The sequence below is a fragment of the Arachis stenosperma genome, chromosome 3, assembly GCF_014773155.1.
Source record: "Arachis stenosperma cultivar V10309 chromosome 3, arast.V10309.gnm1.PFL2, whole genome shotgun sequence".
NCBI lineage: Eukaryota > Viridiplantae > Streptophyta > Magnoliopsida > Fabales > Fabaceae > Arachis > Arachis stenosperma.
In genome coordinates this window covers 26803417-26827368 of record NC_080379.1, presented here as the reverse complement: position 1 = coordinate 26827368, position 23952 = coordinate 26803417, and the positions used below count along the sequence as shown (strand labels likewise).

At 34.5% G+C, this 23952-nt stretch overlaps 1 protein-coding gene across 3 annotated transcripts; it reads right to left on the bottom strand.

The window, feature by feature from the left end:
• Positions 1-91: 91 nt before the first annotated feature.
• LOC130967525 (pentatricopeptide repeat-containing protein At1g77360, mitochondrial-like) lies at positions 92-3991 on the bottom strand. 3 transcript variants are annotated; one of them, XM_057892421.1, is made up of 3 exons: positions 3630-3991; positions 3019-3149; positions 92-1674 (listed from the first exon to the last, which is right to left on the bottom strand). In XM_057892421.1, the coding sequence occupies exon 3, from the start codon at positions 1653-1655 to the stop codon at positions 213-215; it is 1443 nt and encodes a 480-aa protein (XP_057748404.1). In that variant the 5' UTR covers positions 1656-1674; positions 3019-3149; positions 3630-3991; the 3' UTR covers positions 92-212. The 3 variants fall into 3 exon arrangements, with proteins under 3 accessions (XP_057748404.1, XP_057748403.1, XP_057748405.1); XM_057892420.1 differs by lacking the exon at positions 3019-3149 and having other exon boundaries at positions 3630-3990; XM_057892422.1 differs by lacking the exon at positions 3019-3149 and having other exon boundaries at positions 92-1632; positions 3630-3990.
• Positions 3992-23952: the final 19961 nt, after the last annotated feature.

Below are 23952 nucleotides of genomic sequence, written 5' to 3'. Positions count from 1 at the left end.
ATAAAAATCAAGAAGACATTTATCTTTTATCCCTCTTTATTTAAGCCATATTTATCATCTCAAACCATATTTAAGCCTCCATAATTGAACATAAAGCTCTAAGGCCCTTTACTTATTTACCGGCAATGATAGTTACAAGTTTATAACTTTATAAGCTACATTGATTAAATAAAGGCTCACTACAATGTAAAGTATGTAAGATTAGCTAAAGCCTAATCAAATAAAGGCTCCTTAACAAGAAGATCAACTTTCTCATGAAGAAATTTTAGCACATCCTCTCGCCCTTCCTTTATAAGTAACTGTCTTAACTTGGCAAATGTTGAACCAGATGGTCGAATTCCATTTTCTATCATCTCTTCCATCAAAACACATGCTTTCATAGCATTGCCCTTTTGGCACAACCCATTGATGAGGACTGAATAGGTGTGCAAACTTGGGACAAACCGTTTTGACTTCATATACTTCCATATTTTCATAGCCATCTCTAGTTCATTTCTCTCGCAAAACATTTTTATCAACATTGTATAGGTATCAGCATCCGGTTCACAAGACTTAACCATCCGGCGGAAGACCCTAAAAGCTCTATCAGTCTCTCCCTGGCTTATCAAACCGCTTATGATAACATTGCAGGTCCTTGAATTAGGATCAACACCATTGGATTCCATCTCTTGCAAAACTCGATGAACATTTTTGAATTTGTTTGCTTTACAGAAAGCACCAATCAATGCATTATACACCACAACATCTGGCTTGATTCCCTTGCTTTCCATCTCTATGAATGTGTTGATAGCATCTTCAATTCGATTTTCCACCCCATATGTGTGGACCAGGACACTATAAATAAAAGGAGTTGCCCCGCAATTGTTAGCATCCATTTCCTTTACTACCTCTACAGCTTCATCAACTCTTCCGGCTTTGCAAAGAATGTCAACCATTATTCCATATGTGACAATATCCGGATCACATCCCATGCAAACCATCTCTCTAAAAACCTCTCTTGCTTTCGGAAGACTCGGGGCCCTTCCCCATCCATCAAGCAATATGCTATAAGTTTTTGAGTCCGGGACAAAGCGATCCTTCATAGAGTCAAAGATCTCCTGAGCCTTTCTCACATTCTTGGACTTGCACAATGCACTTAGTAAACCGTTAAATGCAGCAAGATTTGGAGATATGTCATATTTTTCCATGACATTAAACGTATAAATGGCCTCATCTACCTTCTGAGCTCGGGCATACTTTCGCATGATGATACAGAAAGTCTCAATATTCAACATCCCCTTTTTCCTCATAGCATTGACAAGATCCCACATGATCTGGTATTGCCTTATTTTGGCCAAAGACTCAATCATTGAGTGATATGCCTTGACGTTGTGTGTGTAATTTCTCTGCTTCTCGGCCCACTCGAAGAACCGGAATGACAACATACCGGCATTCTCAAAACTCTTGAGGACACTCTGGACCAAATCCGGTGAAACTCTAACACCAGTTTGATTAAGAGCAGTGTCCAGTGCCATTGGAGGACATGACATCATAGTCTTGCATACCATTCTAGTTGCATCTGTAACCTCTTGAACTGGTTCACTTGTACAGTACAATTTGGCAAACAATACCCATTTGGATAATGGTTTTTTCCTGTTGTCAAAAACTCTGATCATTGTTCCTTCCAAATCAAACCTAATTCAACACAAATAAACAAACACATGGTGGGCATCACATGTTACTATATAATCTAGTGGTGGTTGTTTAATAGAACGTACTGCATAAACAAATATAATCTAGTGCACCATTTATGGGAGTGAATCAGCAATGACATAGTACAATGTTTCAATGTGCATTTTTATTTGACAAAACAACCTCGTCATTTGAGTTGCTTTTCAATACACTTGTTAAATCAATAGATAATCAACCATCAAAGCCGATTTTCCAGATAAAACTCAAAATGAAGCACCACTTCCAGATTTAACAAATGTCATATATCAAGGAGGTATGCTGTCATACTAAAAGGGATGACAATTCAGATCTCGGGGCAGGTTTTTTCAACGATTGACTGGGTATAGAGTGGATTTTAGGTAACATTTGCTGATTTATGTTTGGATATGGGGCAGGTGTTGGTAATGGCTCCCACGCCCTATTGTTAATTTAGTTTTATATGCTGTGTGTTAAGACTATTTTGATGTTCTAAGGCTATTTTGATGGATTGTAAGACTATCTCTATGCTATTTGTTGTTGTGAACAATTTAAAATTATTTTTATACTTAATTATATTTTTGAAGAATTTAATCATGTTTGGAATTTTATTTATTAATTTAGTTCAATTTGTTTATTTTCATGCTATAGTTTTTCTAAAGAGAAAAATTATAAATCAATTAAATTCCAAGGTTCCAACAGAGCAGGTACAGGACAGGTATACATACCTGCAGGTTTGGTGTGGGATAAAAATTAAGATATCCATAAGTAATGGAGCGGAGAATGGGCAATGCATAGGTGTTCAGGACGGATATGAGTACTCAAATACCCGTCTCACCCCGCCCCATTGCCATCTATATATACTAATAAAATTTTTGTTATATGACCATTATATTGTTAATATTAATCATTTTTTTCATGCTAATTCTCTATTTAACTGGTATATTATTTCGATCTAATAAGGATATGATAAATAATAAGTAATGGACAACATTTTTAAGCTTCATTTTGAATTTGGTTGTAACCAATTAATGTTCATGCTAGAAACATGAGTTTAGTGTGTTCAATAATGGTTAAAATCAAGAATATAAAATCTTGAAATCAATTACATTTTATTCAGTTTGGCCTAATAAGCATGATGTATCATGTCACTTTCTACTTGGCTAAATGGCGAACAGAATGGACTCACACTTCAAACAGTCAAAACTCATAAAGAGTGATAATTTTCAGTTCTTTATCAGAAGCTTCTTTACCGAACAAACTTTCTCCTATTTTCATGAGAAACCGACAAAAATATTTGAAAAAAAAAAGACAGTGGGTGAAGAAATGTACCAATTTAGCTATTGGAGTGGGAAAAAATCATTAGGAGGTTCCCCTTTTTCTTTCTATAGAAAGCTTAAATAATTTATTAGGAGGTTCCGCGACCACCCAAACCGAATTGAAATGCACTGTTATCAAAATGCCTAAATATCACAACCAAGAAACAAACCAAGAATCAAGAACAAAATCAGAACAAAGACCCAAGAACAAAATACAGTCTAGATCCAAGAATCACAACCAAAATCATAATAGTATTAATATTGAATAAAAAAAAAGTTCAACAAGCATCAGAACAGAAAAAAAATAATACAATAACAGAGAACAGAACAAATAATTACACAATAATAAAAAACAGTCCATCCATCAACCTTAACCAGGATTAGAAAAATCAGAACCATGAAACTAACGAAGAACAAAAATCATAAAATAATCAGTCCAACCATAAACCATAACCACAATCAGATTTTCTCAGGTCCAAGAACCACTAATCATCAAACCCCAGTAAAAATTGTGGATACAGATTTTTATTGCAACAAATTTCTTTCAAAAAAGAAAGGAAAATTCAGAACAAGGAAAAAAAGGCATGCAGTTACAAAATAGAAGAAAAAAAATCAAGAACCAACCTGAGGCAGAGCGCAGATGCTCCATTCTTGATGATGCAGACAGAGAGTGGCAGAGTGCAGGGCAAAGTTGACTGTTTCACACTGCACTGAGGACATCATTGAGGCCCGACGACACGGCGGATGCTGCTCCGAGCTGCTGCTGCTGCGTGGCCAACGGCGGCTATGAGGAAGGGAAAAGGGGAGGAAGCGACCGCTGGTATGGCGTCTCGGCGGCAGCTGCTATCCGGCGGATGGCGGAGGAGAATGCCGAGGAGGTCTGGGCTCAGCACTTCAGCAGAGTGGAATTGAAAATGAGGATTGGGGCTTTCGAGGGTTGAGAGGCGCTGTTGGCAAGATTCTGAAAATCGAACCATCAATCGAACCTCTCCGGTTCAACCGATTTAACTGGAATAATTATTTTACGAGTATATACCCATTTTAATTTTCAAAAAATTTCGGACTAGATATTTTAGTTTCTAACTAAAATTAATTACTCAATTCGTCCTTAACAATTAACTCCGTCAGTCATTTAGGTAGCGTTATTTTCGAAAACAGGATAGAACATAATACTAAAACAGAGACAATAAAACAGAAACAATAAAATTTATGTTTTATGTATTGTGTTTAGATACGATAGACAATACACTAATATAATGTCTGTATTATGTTTGAATAGATATAGACAAAATTAAAATATTATACAAAATGACCAAAATAGACATGTCTCTCTCCTTGCCCTAACCCCTCCCCAAACACCAAATCAGTCTCTCTTCTTCGTCAATTTTTAAAATCTAAAAATCTGAAAAATCTAGCTAAACTCAGTTTCTAAAAATCGTGAAGGGATTAGGGGAATAGGTTTCTTTCCATCTGCGTCTTTTGCGGCACCAATCCTCACAAGAATCTCCCTCCCGAGCCCATCAAATTCAAGGACACACTCGGTTACAAGTGACTCCTTGATTCCCTTCAGCTCGATGAATCGGTAATCTCAAATCTCCTCAATTATATATAATCAGTTTTCTACTTATCAATTTGTTGAAATTGTTCTCTTATAGTGCTGGAATTTGGGAAATTGTATGTAGCACTTTGATGAATTCTTATGCATAATTTGTGCAAATTATTTAACTAGGTGTGGTTTAATTGGCGTGGTTGTGGATCCATGCTATTTACATGTACAACTACTTAGAATGTTTACATATAATTAACCCATCATATCTCTTGTTAAAAGAAAAAAGAAAAATTCTAGAACTGTGGGATAAATCCATTTAAATGTGATCTAAAATTTTATGACAATGACTTATGAATCTTGGATTGTAAATAGGCCATTACTTCTTTCTTGCATTTTCCATTATTTCTAAACTTCCTAACATAATTTTACAATATTTTAAATTTTTTACTACAGTTAAATTGGCTTGTTGGCTTTAGACTTTTTATTCATAGTATTTTTTTCACATTTCTAAACAATAGAATCATTTCCTAACTTGTTGAAGCACAACTCTTTTTTTTTTTTCATACAATTGGCTATATAATGTTTAAGCTGCTAATAACATGGCTCTCTTAAAATTTTGGGTGTAATCATTGATGCATGACCAACTTTTGGAGATAGATAGTGTTTTACTCAAATTTTTGTTAATGTTTAAAAGAAAATGTGAGTATCTCAATGTCACAATTGTAACATCAAATAAAATTAAAAGGAATAAAAGTAACAAATAAACAAATAAATGCAAGGTGTCGGTGGCAAAGTAAATTGCAGAAATTTGAAACAAACAGAAAATTAAAAAGAAGATGAAAGAAGAAACATAAACGTAAAAGAGAAGAAGACGTAAAAGTAGAGGAATTTTATTAATAAAAACTGGGAAAAAGAAAAGTACAAGTGTTTGAGTTCAGACTTCAGAGAAATTACTTAAGATTCTCAGTTTTACTCTGTGATACCAGGGAGGCTAAGAACGTTTTTGAGTCTCCAAGTGTTTTCCAAGAAGAACTGAACTGATTACAATATTTTCCTAAAGCTCTATTTATAGACTAGCCTAATATCAGTTAACAGTTACCATTTGTACACCGCTTGCAGAAAATTTAAATTTCTTATAACTATTCCCGCACTTCTTGCTTGATGTTAATTTCAAAATTTAAATAAATAACCAACTATCATTTAAAATAGATATAAATATTATATATAGGAACATTACCAAATAACTAATTATTTATTTTTATAATTTTCTTATAAAAATAATATTTTGTCTAACACTAAGTGTTAATAATTTTTTGCCTAACAAGATGCCTCCAAGATTTTTCATTTGAAGATATGCAATGATTGAAAGTGAGAAAACTTAGTTGTTTATTGACATTTTTCTTATTTTTGATATTGAAAGTCAATGGACATCTTAGACACATCCGCTTGACAGATTAAATGCCTACTAGTAATAGACTTAACAGAATTTTTAAGTCTATAAAATTTTTACATTAATAATTGAACTGTCAACGAGGTCTATTCTTTTGTATGAAATTTTTAAGTGTGTCAAATGATATCTGTTCTAATTTCGGCACATTAAATGTGTATCAATTGACCTTTGTTTTGACCTTTAATATTTCAATTAAGAGTTTTTTGACACACACTTTCATTGTTTTAATTGACACAATTTTCCTAACTTCAGAAGTAACAGAATCTTAACTTCGTGAAGTCGTTTCTTTCATATGTTAAACTCTAGGTGTCAATTAAATTTGATAAAATTTCTAATCCTATAAAATCTCCACACTAACATTTTAATAATTTTGACTCCAAGCGCTAATAGACTCAACAGAATTTCTAAGTCAATCAGGCTTTTGTATTTATGAAGTACATACCCAAATGTCAATGAGAGATTATTTTTTTCATTTTAATCTCTTTTTTCTGCACCAAGAAACCAAGAAAATTTCCTGCACTCAAACCAAAAGCACATTTTAAGGGATTCATTTTCAATTTATGCTTTCTCATTCTTTCAAATGCTTTTTTTAAATTTTATAAATGCTCTTTTATAGCATTTGATTTGACAACCACATCGTCAACATAAATTTCTATAAAATTTTCAATAAAGTCATGAAAAATTTTATTCATCGCTCTTTGATAAGTTGCACCAGCATTTTTGAGCCCAAATGGCATCACAACCCATTCAAAAGTTCCTAAAGCACCTGGACACCTAAGTGCAGTTTTTGACACATCTTCCTCAACTATGTATATTTGATTATAACCTGAATATTCATCCATAAAACTTAACATTTCATGACCAGCAGTAGAATCTATCAACATATCAGCTATAGGCATTGGCTATTCATCTTTTGGTGTTGCAGAATTTAAATCTCTAAAATCAATGCAAACCCTTAATTTTTCATTCTTTTTCATGACATGAACAATATTAGAAATCCAGTTGACATACCTTGCTGTTCTTATAAACTTAGCCTTAAGAAGTCTTTCAATCTCTTCTTTAATCTTCTGCACGACTTCAGGAGCAAATCTCCTTGGTGGCTGCTTGACAGGTTTAACATTGGCTTTCAATGGCAATTGATGTTCTACTAATTCACGACTCAAGCCTAGCATCTCTGCATAATCCCATGCAAAACAGTCGCAATATTCCTTCAAAATCGCCACCATTTCTTTTTTTTTTTGAAATCATCTGGCAGCATCTTGTTCATATATGTTGGTCTAGGATAATCTCCGTTACCAATATCTACTTCCTCCAGAGGATCCTGCACCTCAACCTTTTTTACAGTGTCAGTGTTATTCTTTTCAAAACCTAAAGGACTATCATCATATATACAATTATAAGGTACACTGTCAATGCACCATTCTCTGTCAGCCATATAGGCTGACAGCCGAACCAGTTGGCTCGTCAAGCTCATCTAAGTTTCTCCTGAGGCTGTATCTGCCCTGGCCTTAGGGACCAAAATAAAGCCATTCATATCTATTTTGCACATCTCAATACTTTCAAGATTAAATGCCTTGCTGTCAACTGTCAGCGGCTTGACTCCAGGATTATACATCCTGAACTCCACATGCATCTCATCATAGTAATAGGTACTGTTGTCAGCAAGAACTTCTTCCACTCCTCCATCTTCATTCCAGAAAATCAATTTTTGATGTAAAGTGGATGGAATAGCACACATTCTATGAATCCAATCACGTCCCAAAAGCAAGTTAAAACCAGCCTTTGAAAGAACTACAACAAATAGAGTTGGCCTATTGACAGAATCGACCTCAATTGACAGCAGAACCACACCTCTAACAGAAGAAGTCTTTCCATTAAAATCTGTTACCCCAATGCTACTTTTAATCAGATCTTTTTCAGTTTTCCCAAGCCTTTCCATTATTCTTTCAGGCATGAGATTAACAGCAGCTCCCCCGTCAACCAAAATCTTATTGACTATCCTTCCATCAACACGAGCCTTGATATGCAGTGGACGCAAGTGTTCCTTATCATTTTCAGTAGGCTTCTCAAATAATCCTCCACCACACATATTGTCATCTAGCAATAAACATTCGCTTCCAGGGAAAACATCATAACAATCATCTTCTAATGACTCTACTTCCTAGACTTGACTATACTCCTCAGGCGGTATTGACACCACAGCTATAGGTTGCTTAACACCAAATATTGCTTCTAAGCTGTCATCAAAACCAATGTCAAAATTATCAGTAATTAAATCTTCATCCTTTTCTATCTTGTTTTCAACCATTAACCTCTTCCCATCAAGATTCTTCTTGACATTTTTATTGCATTTAGGGTGATTAGAAGAATTGCCTGTTTCTGCAGACTTGGCCATGGTTGGCAAAGGAGGAAAATCTACTCCGTGTCCCTTGTATGGATCCAAAGGAACATACTCAGGTATATTCTCCTTCTGCTCAAAAGTTGTAAAAGGAGAATATTTTTGGAATATTTTGACAATTTGGCCAAGGAGAATAATTAGAAACCTACTGCATATTAGGATTATAACAAGAATAAATTGGCTTTGAGGGAATAGGCACATTTTTGGAATATATATACTACCTCCGTCTTGTGCATGATTTATGTTCCATAACTGAGACTCATAGTACCTGGGCTTGAAAGGTCTAGGCTTCACCCATTTATTTTTTCCTCTTGCAAAAGCAGTAGGTTGATTCTGCACATTTCTCACATTTTGGACCTATTTATTGTTTGAAATTTTGGTGGGAGAAACTCTTGTCTTTTGAGAAAATCCATCAGGTTTTCCATCAATCATGACCACAGTCTTTATCTTCTAGTTGACAGGTTGTACCCCAGTATTGTTGACGCACTTGTTCAAAGGAGTTTGACCGCCCAACTTTTGTTTTCCCTCGGCTATTTTCCGCTTTAGCTCGTTAGTTTCATTTTCTTTTTCAGCAATCTTCTTTCTCAATTCAGCCTTTTTTTTCTCTTCAACTTTGTACTTTTCAAACTCTTTTGCAGCTTCCTTGTCAAAAACAGCATTGCACTTTGGGCACATGGCAATGGTGCTATCAGATTCTTTAATTCTCAACAAAAAATCTAACAAATCCTCACCAGGACGAGGATAAATTGTCTTCTTGTCTTGCTCAAAGATCCTCAAGTCTTTATCTTCATCTTTAGCACTAACCATTGTGGCATCAACTTCTACCATGTTAATTGACAAATTGAATGGCTCAACATAATTTGAGTCAGCAGCAAATGGTTCAGTGTCCATCTTCATAGTAGTTTTATCCTCAAACTTCAATCTTCCCTCCTCAATTGCTTTTTGTATCAAGTCCCTGAAACGGACGCAATTATTAGTGGTATGCGAAAATACCTAATGAAACTTACAAAATTTCTTATTCTTTATTTCATCAGTTGTAGGCATCTTTTTTCCTTCAGGTAAAATAAGCTGCTTATCTTTTAATAAAACCTCAAATATTTGATCTGACTTAGAAATATCAAAAGAATAAGTGTTATTTTCAACTTTAGAATATGAAGAAACTTTTTCTTTTCCTTTAACAGGCTTTAAAGATTTGCATACATAAGGCGGACCCCCACGTAATTTGGAATATAAATCTCTTTCTCATTTGAATCACTACTATCGGAAAAACAATCAACATATGCGACCTTTTTTGAACCCTTTTTAAAATTTTCTTTTTCTTTCTTAATTTGTTCTATCTGTCTTACTCTCTCAACTAATTCGGAAAGATCTAAAGTATGTTGTTTAACAAGTTTCTTCCTAACTCCAAATTCTAGCCCATTAGTAGCTATTTTGACAACTTCAGATTCTGGAATCGGAGTAAAATATTTATTCCTCATGTTTCTAAACCGCGCCAAATAAGTATCAATGGATTCTCCTTCTGCACGTTTGACAGAGAATAAATCCATAAGACTAACTTTCAATTCACCTCGGAAAAATTGATCATGAAAATTTCTTTCTAACTGCGCCCAAGAATGAATAGAATTTGGTCTCAAGTTGGAGAACCATGTAAATGCATTTTTTGTTAAAGAAGGAAAGTATCTCATCTTAAGATATTCATTAGAAGCTGCTTCCCCAATTTCAACAGTATATCGAGCAATATGCTCTACTGTAGACTCATTTTCTTCTCTAGAAAATTTTGTAAGGGATTTTGGAATTTTCCAACCCCTTGGGAGCTCTGCTTGTTGGACACATTCAGGAAAAGCAGACACAAAATATGGCTCATTTAAGCAACCAACATTAAATTCCAAACGGTTTAACACTTGTTCAACATTTCTTGCTAGATTATATTGCCCCCTAAGTTGTTTTGCCTAAGTCTTTCTAACATATCATCAGCATTTTGACCATGTCTAGGTATATGGACATCATAATTAGGAATTGCTCCACCATTTTGATTGACATTATCAAATCTTAAACCCTGTTTATCATTTTCTTCTAAATTTATCACAGTAGCAATCCTATTGACTTGCCTATTTAATTGTTCAATTCTAGTATTTGTATTTTCTAAAAGAGGATTTAAAACTGTTACCATTTGATGAGTTAACATGTTTATTAGATCATGGTGGCTTTCATCCATCTGTTGCCTAATATTTGCTAAAGATCCCACAATTTGACTAGGTTGATTAACAGACATTGCTCTTGACATGTCAGGAAATACAGGTCTGGAATTTTCTACCCTAGTGACACTGGATGTAGTAGAATTAGATGCACTGTTATTTCCTATATTAATAGAATGTGAAAAATTTTTGTTGTGATACGTGTGAACCTGACGCCCCAGAAACAGGTACATTTGACATGCCATATGAATTTTGATAAATATGATTTTGAAAAGTTGAGTAGAGAGGCACAGGCAATCCTTGTGTCACCATGGAGGGGACATACCCCGGTGGCAAGCCATATGGCGGCCACCCCATGGTATTTATGTGAGTTGCATTTAACCCTGTATGGGCATGGCCAACGCCATCATGCCTCACTGACATCAAGGTAGGCTCTGCGTTTGAAATCACAGGAGAATTTCCGGATTCATTTTCTCTAATCTCATCACTAGAAGTAGAAGAAGATGCTACAGAAGTATTTGACATGTCAACTGACGCTGATTTCCTTGGCTCTGGACGCATGAACTTACCACTGCGCAACCACATGCAAACTCAAAAACTTCTGGTTTTCCTTTTGACAATTACAATCTATTGACAAAGTCCCACTGGGCATACCAATTTGTTTTACTCAAATTTTTGTTAATGTTTAAAAGAAAATGTGGGTATCTCAATGTCGCAATTGTAACATCAAATAAAATTAAAAAGAATAAAAGTAACAAATCAACAAATAAATGCAAGGTGCCGGTGGCAAAGTAAATTGCAGAAATTGAAACAAACAGGAAATTAAAAAGAAGATGAAAGAAGAAACATGAACGTAAAAGAAAAAAAGACGTAAAAGTAGAGGAATTTTATTAATAAAAACTGGAAAAAAGAAAAGTACAAGTGTTTGAGTTCAGACTTCAGAGGAATTACTTAAGATTCTCAGTTTTACTCTGTGATGCCAGGGAGGCTAAGAGCGTTTTTGAGTCTCCAAGTGTTTTCCAAGAAGAACTGAACTTATTACAATATTTTCCTAAAGCTCTATTTATAAACTAGCCTAATATCAGTTAACAGTTACCATTTGTACACCACTTGCAGAAAATTTGAATTTCTTGTAACTGTTCCCACACTTCTTGCTTGATGTTAATTTTAAAATTTAAATAAATAACCAACTATCAAATGATCTAATTTAATTTAAAATAGATATAATTATTATATATAGGAACATTACCAAATAACTAATTATTTATTTTTATAATTTTCTTATAAAAATAATATTTTGTCTAACACTAAGTGATAATAATTTTTTGCCTAACAGATAGTAATTTTGCTTTATATGCAAAGCACCACAATACATAATCTAAGGCATTATTGATCCACTTAAATGGTTCAGATTGACTAAGATAGAGTGCTCTACGATTAAGTTAATGAGAAATTCTCAAGAAAATTTAGTAAGATCTCACAGATTCATTCCATATGGGAACTTCGTATTTTTATGGAACAGATGGCAAGGATTTAGATATTTTCAAATTCTTATTCATAACTTCTTCTCCTTTCATTTATTCTTTCTTTCTTTCTTTCTTTTTTATCTTCTTATTTTGTTTTGTTTTGTTTTTTTTTTTCAATGAAAAGTGAAGTATGTGGAATTTGAAGAAGTCAATAAACCTCATTATCTGCCCAATACAAACCTCCATTAACATATGCATTGATGCATCATCCAAAATTAGTGTCTTTGTTTATACTCCACCTAAATCCGCTTTACAGTAAGTACAATTACAGTACTAGTAAAAGGATAGATTGTATATGGGGGTCTTGAAAATGTGCTGCTGTGAAATGAGTTTTGGTTTCAAGTCTCTTAATTTATTATAATTAATGTTTCTGAAAGAACATATTCAAGAGTCTTCATTTTTGGATATTTATGGCTAATTATCTTTGGATTCTCACTGATTGATATTCACAGAGCAATTTGAGTTCTGTGTTGGCATTGCATGTTTGATGGAGGAAGAATATTGTATAAATAGAGATATAATAGGTGAGAAACATGGATTGGCTGGACAATTTGGATTTTCGAAATTGGTTGCTGAAATAATTATTTTTGGATTAATATTCTACAATTGAGGAGAACCTAAGCTACCCTATGTCCCCGATATTTGCTCCCTAAGATTTAATGAGGCATGCATATTTGAATAGTATTTGCCTTCTTTGCTTAAAATTTTCAAAAAGGTTGTATCCTGCACCCTTGCTTCCTCCTATTCAAAGTGTTCAATATTCACTTACTCATGCTCCTACACGTCATCTCAAAGCATGCATGCATGTTGCACTATGATACTGCAGAGAACATCAATCCCACATAGATGAAGCATCAGACTTAGCATCCATGAAGTTGAAATGCAGTGGTAATATAACACTTGGACAAAAAGGTGGGATACGGGATTACCAGAGTCGCACCTATATAGCCAATATTTACTACTAGATAAAATTTACATTTTAAGAGTTTATGTCATCAATAATAAAAGAATTATGGCAGTGCCTTTTTTTTTGGGTATAAAAATAGTTTTGGTAATTTGTTTGAAAATAATGTTTTCGTGTGCTTTTGCAGGAGATGGTGGCACCTATGGAGGAGGATGAGTGAATCTAAAGATGAGATTCTCTTATCTGAGCTGCTAGATTTGGAAAACGGGGAATGGAATGTGGTTAGGAAGTTAATCAAATCCTAGTTCTCTCCACTTAGTTGAAAATGGTAATGATTGAGAAGCTTAAAGTTGGAAGTGTGGGACCCATTCCCTGTATACCAACCACATAAGCGGTAGGAACTTGACAAGACCATTGATCATCTCTTTTCTTCTCTTCCACTTCTCTGTTTCTCAGAGCAGCATGCAGGACAAAGCGAGCCGATTACATTTAATTTCAGCACCATCTGCAATGCCTGCAACTAGCAATTTGAGGAGTGTAATATAGAACCCAGTTAGGTGACCTTTACTATATAAAGTGTCTCTCATTCTAGCAATTTGAGGAGTGTAATATAGAACCCAATTAGGTGACCTTTGCTATATAAAGTGTCTCTCATTCTGTGAATTGCTGTTTTACTATTCTTATTGGTATTTTTACACTAGCTTAACAAAAGAAATTTCATCATGTTGAAAAAAAGATTTGAAACTAATCTTGTTCTAATTTTCAAACTAAATTCTGCATTTAAACATACAAAAGGAACTCCCGCACAATTGAACTGAAATCCAAAATTAATTACAACTTATATGCAGTAATGTTAAACAAAATTCTGTACTATTTTTAACTAAAATTCTGCACTAACATTAACAAAAGAAACATGGCTACACATATTGGAAACTAACTCTGCACAAAATACCAAGTTGTTCTAAGTCTAAGATACCAAATTCTGCTAACAACACTTATTATGTATTAACATATGCCAAATTGATAAGTCTAAAAAACAAAATATACTATAAATCCAACCTCCAATTTTCTTTCTTGAAAAAGAGATTAACTCTAAGTATGCAATATAGCTCTAACAAATCCAGTTTTTTGACTATCTCCTAGTAAACAAAAGGTTTTTTTCAACTGAGAATTTATGGAGAACTTGAGTACAATAGAAATAATTTCATCATCGGTGAACCCAAGCTCGCTAAGCATGTCACCAACCTTTTTTTCCTCCTGAGTCTTTACCATAGCTTGAGCAAAAGCATCGAAACGCTTTTCCTGTTGGTCGAACACATACTTCAGGGTGTCAGTTAACTCCTTCATCATCTTTGTATCCTTTACCCCTTTAGATGCGTATGGATTTTTCCTTATTTCTTCTCAGAAGATGAAGGCACAGAATTCGATTGTTGGAGTAGGGAATCACTGAAATCATGGCTTGAGTTAAACATATCCATATCTTCTGCATCCACTTCTTCATTTCCATCTTGTTGCACTTCTTCTTCAGCATCATTGTCGCATACAGCAGCAACTCCATTTTCCCTATCCTTACAAAATATTTTCTCCAAACGTGGATAAAGGGGAAAATGCTTTCCTGGAGTATACAATCTTACTCCTTGTTTCTAGAAAACAAATAAAAGATCATCAAAGAGGGATAGAACTAATTGTCAAATAGAATAAAATTAGTGAATCAAATCAAACATGAAAATTAACCTTCATATATGCAGCTAGAATCTCTTTGTTGTCCACAACCACGCATTGCTTCACATCATCCCATCCAAAACCGCTACAGGCTGCCATGTCAGCAGCAAATTGATATTTTTCTTTTAGCCTCTTAACCTTGTTCTTTCAATGACTTATTTGAAAGCCACCACCTGAAAATCTCTCTGCAGTAAGCTTCTCAAAAGATCCAAGTTTAAACTGACCTGCATCAGCTATTCTTTCTTCACTGACAAGCTCCTCCATAAAACCAACAAATGTCTCAGTCTCTTCATCAGTCCAGACATGTCTGTCCATTTGTCTCTACTATCTAGATTAACTCAATCAAAATTTAAGTGAGCATCCTAAACACATTATGACATCATTTTAAATAAGTGGTATATGTAGTCAAAACACAACATCAATATTGATTACAGTTTCACTGTGAGGTCTTACAATAAATATTCAAGACAACAAATTATCAAAATAATTCAAATGAAACACATACAACAAGTAAACTAGCTAACTTATACGGCTATGCATCCACTCAGTGTACATTTCATGTGCTAAGTTATCTCGCCAAGCAGTCCATTCGTTGATGCCCTCTACATTGTCAATAATCTCATTGTCGCCATCTTCATTACCACCATGCTCCTCTCTAATAATTACGTGGTCATTCTCAAGTAAGATGTCCTCTTCAGGATCGGAGTCCATATTAAGCCGAATAAAATTTTGCAGTAGACAACATACAATTATTATTCTATTCTGTGTCTTAATTTTGTAGAAACAAGGACTCCTCAAAATTGCCCATCTCTTCTTAAGTAAACCAAAACAACGCTCAATAATGTTCCTAGTTAAAGAGTTCTTCTTGTTAAAATATTCTCGAAAGTTTCTAGGTGCATTTCTTCCATGGGCCCATTCTTGTACATGATATTGAGTTTGCCTATATGGTGCTAGAAATCCCTTGCAATTAGTATAACCAGCATCCACTAAATAATAATTCCCTATAAATTAAAAGATATAGGTTAAGAGGATTAAAAAATTTGTATGAACTAACATTTTGAAGTGTTTTTGTTACCTAAAACTTAACTATTACATACCAATTGGAATCTTGAGGTCATTACGACGTGAAATAGCATCTCTAAGAACTCTTGAATCCGATGCAGATCCTTCCTATCCACTAAGTACGTATACAAAATTCATATCTTAATTGCATACGCCTAGGACGTTGGTTGATATTTTACCCTTTCTTGTTCGGTATCTTGATTTATCTTCTTCAAGAACAGTCACATCTATATATGTTCCATCTAATGCTCCTAGACAACCCTAAACCAAAGAAATTTAAGTGTCAAGACTAACTCTACAAAATTATACATAAGACAAAACCACTCCAGCAGTTATTCACTAGATTTACCTTGAACCATTTTCATCGGGGATCTATGCAGTCATCTGGGACAGGAACAGCCTTTGCAAACAATAAGCTTTGAACACGTATAATCGAGTACAACATCTTATTGAAATACCTACTTATTGTTTCTCCTGACCTATAAAATCTAACTTGAAGTGTGCGATTTTTTTTATGATGAGCTAATATTATCAAAAATGTAATCACTTGCTCAGGTATACTTACACAACAATCATCACTTAATCCACCCTGAACTTTAAGCAACTCACATAATCTTCCTAATGCGTCTACACTCATCCTTAATTCCCAAATGCAATTTTTATCGCCTCCTCCTATTATGCGGTTTAACACATTTCGTCTTTAGGGATTAGTATTAATTTCTCTATTCCTAATAAACAAATGCCCTCTTTTCCTGTTTCTCAAATAGAAAAATACAAACATCAAAACTAATATCGAAACTGCCTCAAACTCAGACTGAATCATAAAATAAGAAACAAAAATTGTGTAAATTGCTCAGAGCGGTCTAATGGTTCCATTATTCCCTAAACAACAGGTCAAAAATATAAATAATAAATTATAATAAAATTTACACAAAGACTAAAAATAATCACCAGCAAAAATAATAACAGCAACATAACCTCTAATTATTTTATTTTTGAATTCAAACAAATAAGAAGAGTTTAGTATAATTTTTTTTATTCATTCTTCTATTAAGAACAACATAGATATAACTTTGTCCATTCATTCATAGCATCATTAAAAAAATCACCAATTTTGTCACACATACAATTCAAATGAAACACACATATAATTTTGTCTATTCATTCATTCATAGCATAATTATAAAACTCACCAATTTTGTCATACAAAATACAATCTTTTTTGTTCATATTTAATTTTTAGATTTTCAATTCACTTAGCATTATTTGGTTTCTCTGTAAGATCCTCCTTTTCAGCTTTAGGTTGGGCCATGCAAATGGTCGAATAGGTGGCATGCGTAAAAACTTGCAGTGCTTTTATAAATGGGGGATTTGAAAATGATTCAAATAGATAATACCCAGAAAAATCGAAGCATTTGAGATTCTTGAAATTCAGATTGTGTTTTTGAGATTCAGCATGTGCAGAAACTAATTAAATAGCAAGTCACTTTGATTGATCAAACTACAACAACGAATTTAAGAGAGGGAGTGAGAGAGTGAGAGAGAGACCGACCTGAAAATGCAAAGTGAAGAGGTTGTAGTTGCTACAAGGCGATTTTGAAGTCAGCTACAGAGACTAAAGAGACTACAGAGATCAAGAACAAGATAGAACCTGCCAGAGAAAGACGAATAGAGAATCAGCAGCAAGAAGAAAAGGAAGAGAGAACACAGAGAGCAGGAAGATAAAGAACGAACCTCCCAGAGAAAGAAGAAGAAGATAGAAGACAGAGAATAGGGAGAAGAGAATAGCGTGGAGGAGATCAGCGTTGCATTGAAGATGTAAAATTAGGGTTTTTTGATAGATATAAAAAAGGGCAATGATGGAATAATAAAAATATTTAAGGATAAAAAAGGAAGAAAAAATTATAAAAAAATCTGTGTCCATCTTGTCAAATGCCGTGTCCATCATTGTCCTCCGTGAAAAAGTGGACAAAAATATAAAAAATTGTCCTGGAGACAATTTGTTCAATGTCCATGTCCCTGCCAACAAACACTTTTTAAAATTGTATTGTCCATGTCTCTGTGTCCTGTCTTCGAAAACAAATGCTACCTTAGGTCCTTTACTTCGTCAACTTTAACGGAGAACAAAATAGTCCCCGACAACTCTAACAGGGGACAAAATAGTCCCTGATCTCCTCTGTTCAAAAGCGATACTGTTCTCTCCTAATTTCTATCATATCTCGCATAACACTAACAGTCTAACACTGTAACTTCAAGCTACACAATGCACACTCTATAACTTTAATGTTCATAAGGGAAAAAATTCTCAACTTGTTTTCAACCAATTCATACTCAGAAAATTAATGATTATGTCTCTCAACTACTTGTCGTCTTCGATGGATCCTATGAATCTAGACAGCAAGTCTGATTTGTTAAGACTCGTCGTCATCGTTGTCATCTCCCTCATCTTCTGCCCTATCATCTCCATGACACCACATTGTCCACCACTCTGATCGCTTCCTTCAGCGTCCTCTCCGAACCAATGTTCAGTAATCGCTTCAGTTTCCATATGAGTGGCAACGGCAACATTGCTCGTTGTATTGATAGCTTGGATGCAAGGTCAAAGTTGTCTGCCAACTTGGACTCTGGGAAAGAAGGAATGAAGCACTCGGTATCTATTTCAAATGAGAATTTGCATATGATGTCGAAGGAGAATATTCTCATGATGTCCTAATGTCCAACAATCTATATTTCTTGCCAGAGAGTCGAGAAAGGCGTCCCCTGAGGATAGCTATGGAAACTGGTCTTGAGGATGTCGTCGATGTTGTCGGGGTTGGAGATGATGTTATCAAAGATGTGGAAGTGGATGCTTCTAGTGAGTGAAGTGCAGAGGAAGTGGATGTACCAGTCACAAAGATTTAGGAAGTATGTGATCCATGACATGTTGAGGTAGGTGCGACACGTGTGGCAATTACACCACCACTAACTTTTAGCACCTCATGACCATACTAAGAAAAAGATGGAAAAGAAGACTGTGAAGGTGAAGAAGGAGAGTGTGAATATTAGGGTTATGCGAGATATAATAAAAAAAATGGGGAAGAACAGTGTAGTTTTCGAATAAAAGGGTCAGGGATCATTTTGTCCTTTGTTAGAATTGTCAGGGATCATTTTGTGCCCTGTTAGAGTTGTCAAGGACCATTTTGTCTTCCATTAGAGTTGACGGAGCCAAGGACCTAAGTGACTGACGGAATTAATTGTTAGGGACCAATCGAGTAATTAATTTTAGTTGGGAACTAAAGTGTCTGGTTTAAAATTCTTTGAGGACCAATGGGTATATACTCTTATTTTAAAAAAAATAATAAATAAAATATAAATAAACACACTAAAATATATAAAATTTATTTGAGTGAGTTTTTAAGAAAATATTTTTTTTTGAGTTATCTTTCTTAAAGAATATATACCTAAATAAGTCCTTAAAAAATTTTACATAGGACGTTTTCGTCTCTAAAATTTTTTATTACGGTAAGGTTCTTAAACTTTACAAAAATAAGACATAAATACTTTCATTACACTTTTGAGGATCTATTTGTCTAAGTGAAAATAAGAGATAAGTCTCAAAGTAGTCCCTGAAGTTGCCCTTGAGTTTCAAAGTGATCACTGAAATTAATAATTTCTCAAATTCGCCCCCAAAATTGCACTCCAAGACTCATAGTAGTCTCTAAAATAATTTTCATCCATCCTTGCCACCAAAAAACTGAGCTGGACTGAAACGACATCGTTTTGTATTTATAAAAAAAAACCTAATTCCCAATACGACGTCGTTTTATATTTATAAAAAAAAACCTAATCCCTAGTTATCTTCACCAATTCTCTTCTTCACACTGTTCTTCTTCTTCTTCAACTTCATAAGTAGCAACAACAACATCATCAGAACCAGCAAAAATCACAGAGTTAAGAAAACAAATTATAAAAGATCACAAAAAAGAACCTGCAACAATCAGAAAAGATCAATTAATCTAAATAGCATCAATCAACCTAAATAGCAAAAATCACAAAAAAACCAGCAATAATTACAGAATATAAAATAACAAAAAATCAACCATGGCAGCTACATTAAAACACAATCAGCAGCAGCAATAATCACCCAAAATATTAACAATAATGATTAAATAACTAAAAAATTAAAAAAAGTTTACCTTGGCCACAAAGAAGAGAATAAGGATGCAGAGGGAGACAGAAAGGAGAACAGAGAGCAGACGACGACAAGTAGAGAGGGAGGGACTGTCAGCCGGGACAGTGGAGAGCGCCTGGAGCTGGCCATGAGAGACATTCTGTTTGTCGCCTGAACCGCTTGCCGCTGTTGTGGAGCTATTGATGGGCCTTAGAGTCGCTGGCAACTGCGGCGCGCTCGAAAGCGATGACGGTGGCAACAGAGGGGTGGTGGCGGTTGACGGAGCACTTAAAAATAGTAGAAAAGTGTGAAATCTGGACGGCGAAGTCGGAGAGCACCTCGATCTTGTGGTGGTGAGGGAAAGTTGATTGGGGAGTGTGAAAGACTAGGTTAGGGAGGGGCGACCGGCGCGACCCCGAAATGGAGGCCAGCGACAGAGAGGGTTGAGGAAAGCTTGCCTTTGCAGTTATGAGTGAGAGAAGGGGAAGAAATGGTAGGTTGGGGAAGGGGAAGGGTTGGGGAAGGGAAAGGGGAGGCTCGGGGAAGGGTGGGACTTTAGCGTGTTTTTTTTAATAAATACAAAACGACGTTGTTTTCAATGTTTCGATGAACGGAAAGTGTCTTAGGGACTAATATGAGTCTCGAAGTGCAAGTTTGAGGACAAAATTGAGTAATTATTAACTTCAAGGATTACTTTGAAACTCGAGTGCAACTTCAGGGACCACTTTGATGCTTAACTCGTGAAAATATTGAGTTTGACTAAGATAGGGACTTATATGTTTTACTTTTGTAAAGTTCAGAAACCTCAAGTAATAAAATTTTTTTAGGGACAAAAACGTCCAATGTAAAATTTCTTAGGGACCTATATGTGTATATACGTTTTTTTGAAAGATCTTGTAAAAAAGTAATATTTAGATATTTTATGCAAAAAGAAATTTTTTTATCTGTCAATTATATTTGGGTATAGCAATATAAAAATACTTTTTGTTTATTTATTATGTAAAAAATATTTTTTTTAAGAAAAATTTATCTTTTAAAAAAAATGTAAATGATAACTTCTCAAGGAAGATATTTTTTATTTTTTTAGTGTTTTTACTTTTATTAAAAAAATTTATCAAATACACAAAAAAAAATCTTTTTTATTGAAAAAAACTTTTTTTATCAACTTAATGACACTCAAATAAATACATAGTCTAATATAAATCTTAAAATATTATCTATTAAAAGTATTATATCAACTATAATGTTATAATTTCATCCAAATACAAATTCAAAAGTCAAATAACAAAAAAACACGACCAATTACAATGTAAAAATTATCTTTGGTGAAAAAAGTAGAAAGTGGTTCTTAGAGGTCTAATATAAAATATGCTAATATTGTGACTTTCATTACTTCCATACGTAAGTTTTTTCTCTGCTGTGTGTACCCAAAACTTTTTAAAATTCAATTAGGTGCCCAAATAATTAAATAAATGAATGAGGGTTTGGATTTTTTTTTTTTTTGGTCTTGGACTTAGTTTGAAAATCGTATCTGAACCCGCAACACCACCCCGCCTGAACCCAAACCTGATATTAATCATCTCTCTCGATGTGTTGAACTTGAATCCCACATGACCTAAAAAAAAAAAAAGAACTTGAATCCCAGGACCGAGAACAAGCTCCATGGCTTCCATGATATGTCCTTAGTTAACTCCACTTCCGTTTGATCGTGGGGTCTAGATTCAAGTCTTGAATGAGGATGCTCTTGTTCATAAATTGGTTCTTGTTTGTCATTATTGCTCCATCTTAAAATACTATTAAAAATTGAAAGGTTTTTGTAGTTAGCATAAGGAGCTTCATGCCAAATCATTTGCATTTCATCTTCTCCATCCACCTCATCTTAGTCACCATATTTTCTCCAAGACATACACAAATTATTAGTTCCTACAACTAGATGTTAGTCTCGTTATTAATATCAATAGCTTAGGTGCATAAATGCATTGACCACTTGAATAGATGGGAAGGTGTTATGATTTATTGTCTAAGTGAAAAAGTGTGAATAAAAACTCAATTAAAACAACAATCACAGTAAAAAAGACCACAGATGGGTGGATGCTAACTGGAGAAGAGGTGGCCTGGAGCACCACAAATCTGGAGAAGGGGAGGGGTGGACTGCGACGGAACAAGAGCAGAGGAGGGCGGACGGAGGAACGACCAATGCAAGACAAATTGCGACGGAGGAACAATGGCTGTGTGATGGAAGAATGATGCGAGACGAGCACAGACAAACGACACGAGATGAGCAACTTCGAGCTTACGCAATGGCGACAGTGACAGGGGGTTAGTTTGGTCAATCATTTTTCTTGATTTCTAAAGTGCGACTTGCATAAAGCAATTCAAGAAAGAAAAGAGGTCAAAATGATGAACTAAAAAAAGCCATCAAATGAGTGCAAATACGAGTATTCTAATTTGAGTGATATACGTAAGAAGAGTGTTGTAAGGTCTTTATTATTCTTTTTGTAGGTTCCCAAATCAGAATCAATGAGGATTAAGGGTGGTAATAGTGATAATGAAGGAAACTCATATGAGAGAAATATTTTCAAAATGCAAATCCTACTTTTAAAGGAAGGAATAATTCTATACTTATTTCGAATGGGAAACGAAGGTAGAGTTGATTTTTACATGTTGCAATCTTGCAGAGGAAAAGAAGGTTAGATTAGTATAAACTAAATTTTTAGATGATGCTTGTATTTAGTGGATTGAGTTAGGTAGATCTAAAAGAAGATTCAGAGAAAGTCCAATTTGGATAGGCATGGCAATTTACAAGAATATGGCCGATTAACTACCACAAAAAGAGTTGTAAAATCATCGCTAACCTGACGCAAAATATAATTTGTGACGGATTAGCTACCACCTAGCAACAGTATTTTCCTCGCTAATTACAAGTCGCAGATCAGTGAAGCACAACACAACAATCGCCAATTCATCGAAAAGTTTTTTAGCTATCGAATAGATAATCGCAAATCCATCACTAAAGTAAAAGCTAATTTCATAGAAAAAATAGACTAAACGGTAGTCGCTAATTAGCGGCAAACTTTACTGCAGCAAACTCATCGTTAAATGTAAGCTAACTTCATAGACAAAATGGAATACTTAGCTGATGCTAATTAGCGAGAAATTTTTCCGAACCTAACTCGTCGCAAGTTGTCCATTAATTTGATCGCTAATTTGTCACATTTTGTAACAAATCTATAGCTAATCTTTGAAAAATCCTTAATCAAATTTGTAGGAATTTTCTCGCTAAACCAAAGCTATTCGAAATGAGAAAGTAGAGTTATGAAATAGTCGCTAATTTGCTAGGAAATAATATGTAGTCAATTAGTTACAATACTATCGCAAAATATCATCGCAAATTCCTTTTAAACTAGTAACAAATCGATAGTTATCTCACAAATGTTTCAGTCTCAATGGAGTCTTTAATTTGTCACCATCATCATCAGCAAGTATGTAACTAATTTTTCTATAATATCGGTTAGAATACCAATTTTATCGCTATATCACTACACCACATCCAACAAATAGTAGCGGTTGATAACCTGCTGGAAGATAGCATGCGGCTAAACCTTTAGCAGCGGTTAATAATAACTGCTGGTATAACCGCTGTAAATAGTATTTTGCAACGGCATAGTTTTGCGGCGGTTCTATTTGCTACGAAATTGTAAATAGGATTGCTTGGAGATGGCAGCGGTTGTTAACCACTGCAAAATGCCATCTGTTGAAAAGTTCTGTTAAGATATAGCGGCAAATTTGTAACCGCTGCCAAATGTAGAGTTACACTTTTAAAAAAACCGAATTTATAATAATTTATGCTAATTTTTTTTATTCTTTATACATTCTTCCACTAAGTTGCTTTAATTTATTAAAACAACCAACAGCCAATCAAACTAAAACACACAAATCAGAACAAAAATATATATGAAAAAGTGAATCATTATAATAGTAATTTGAATTC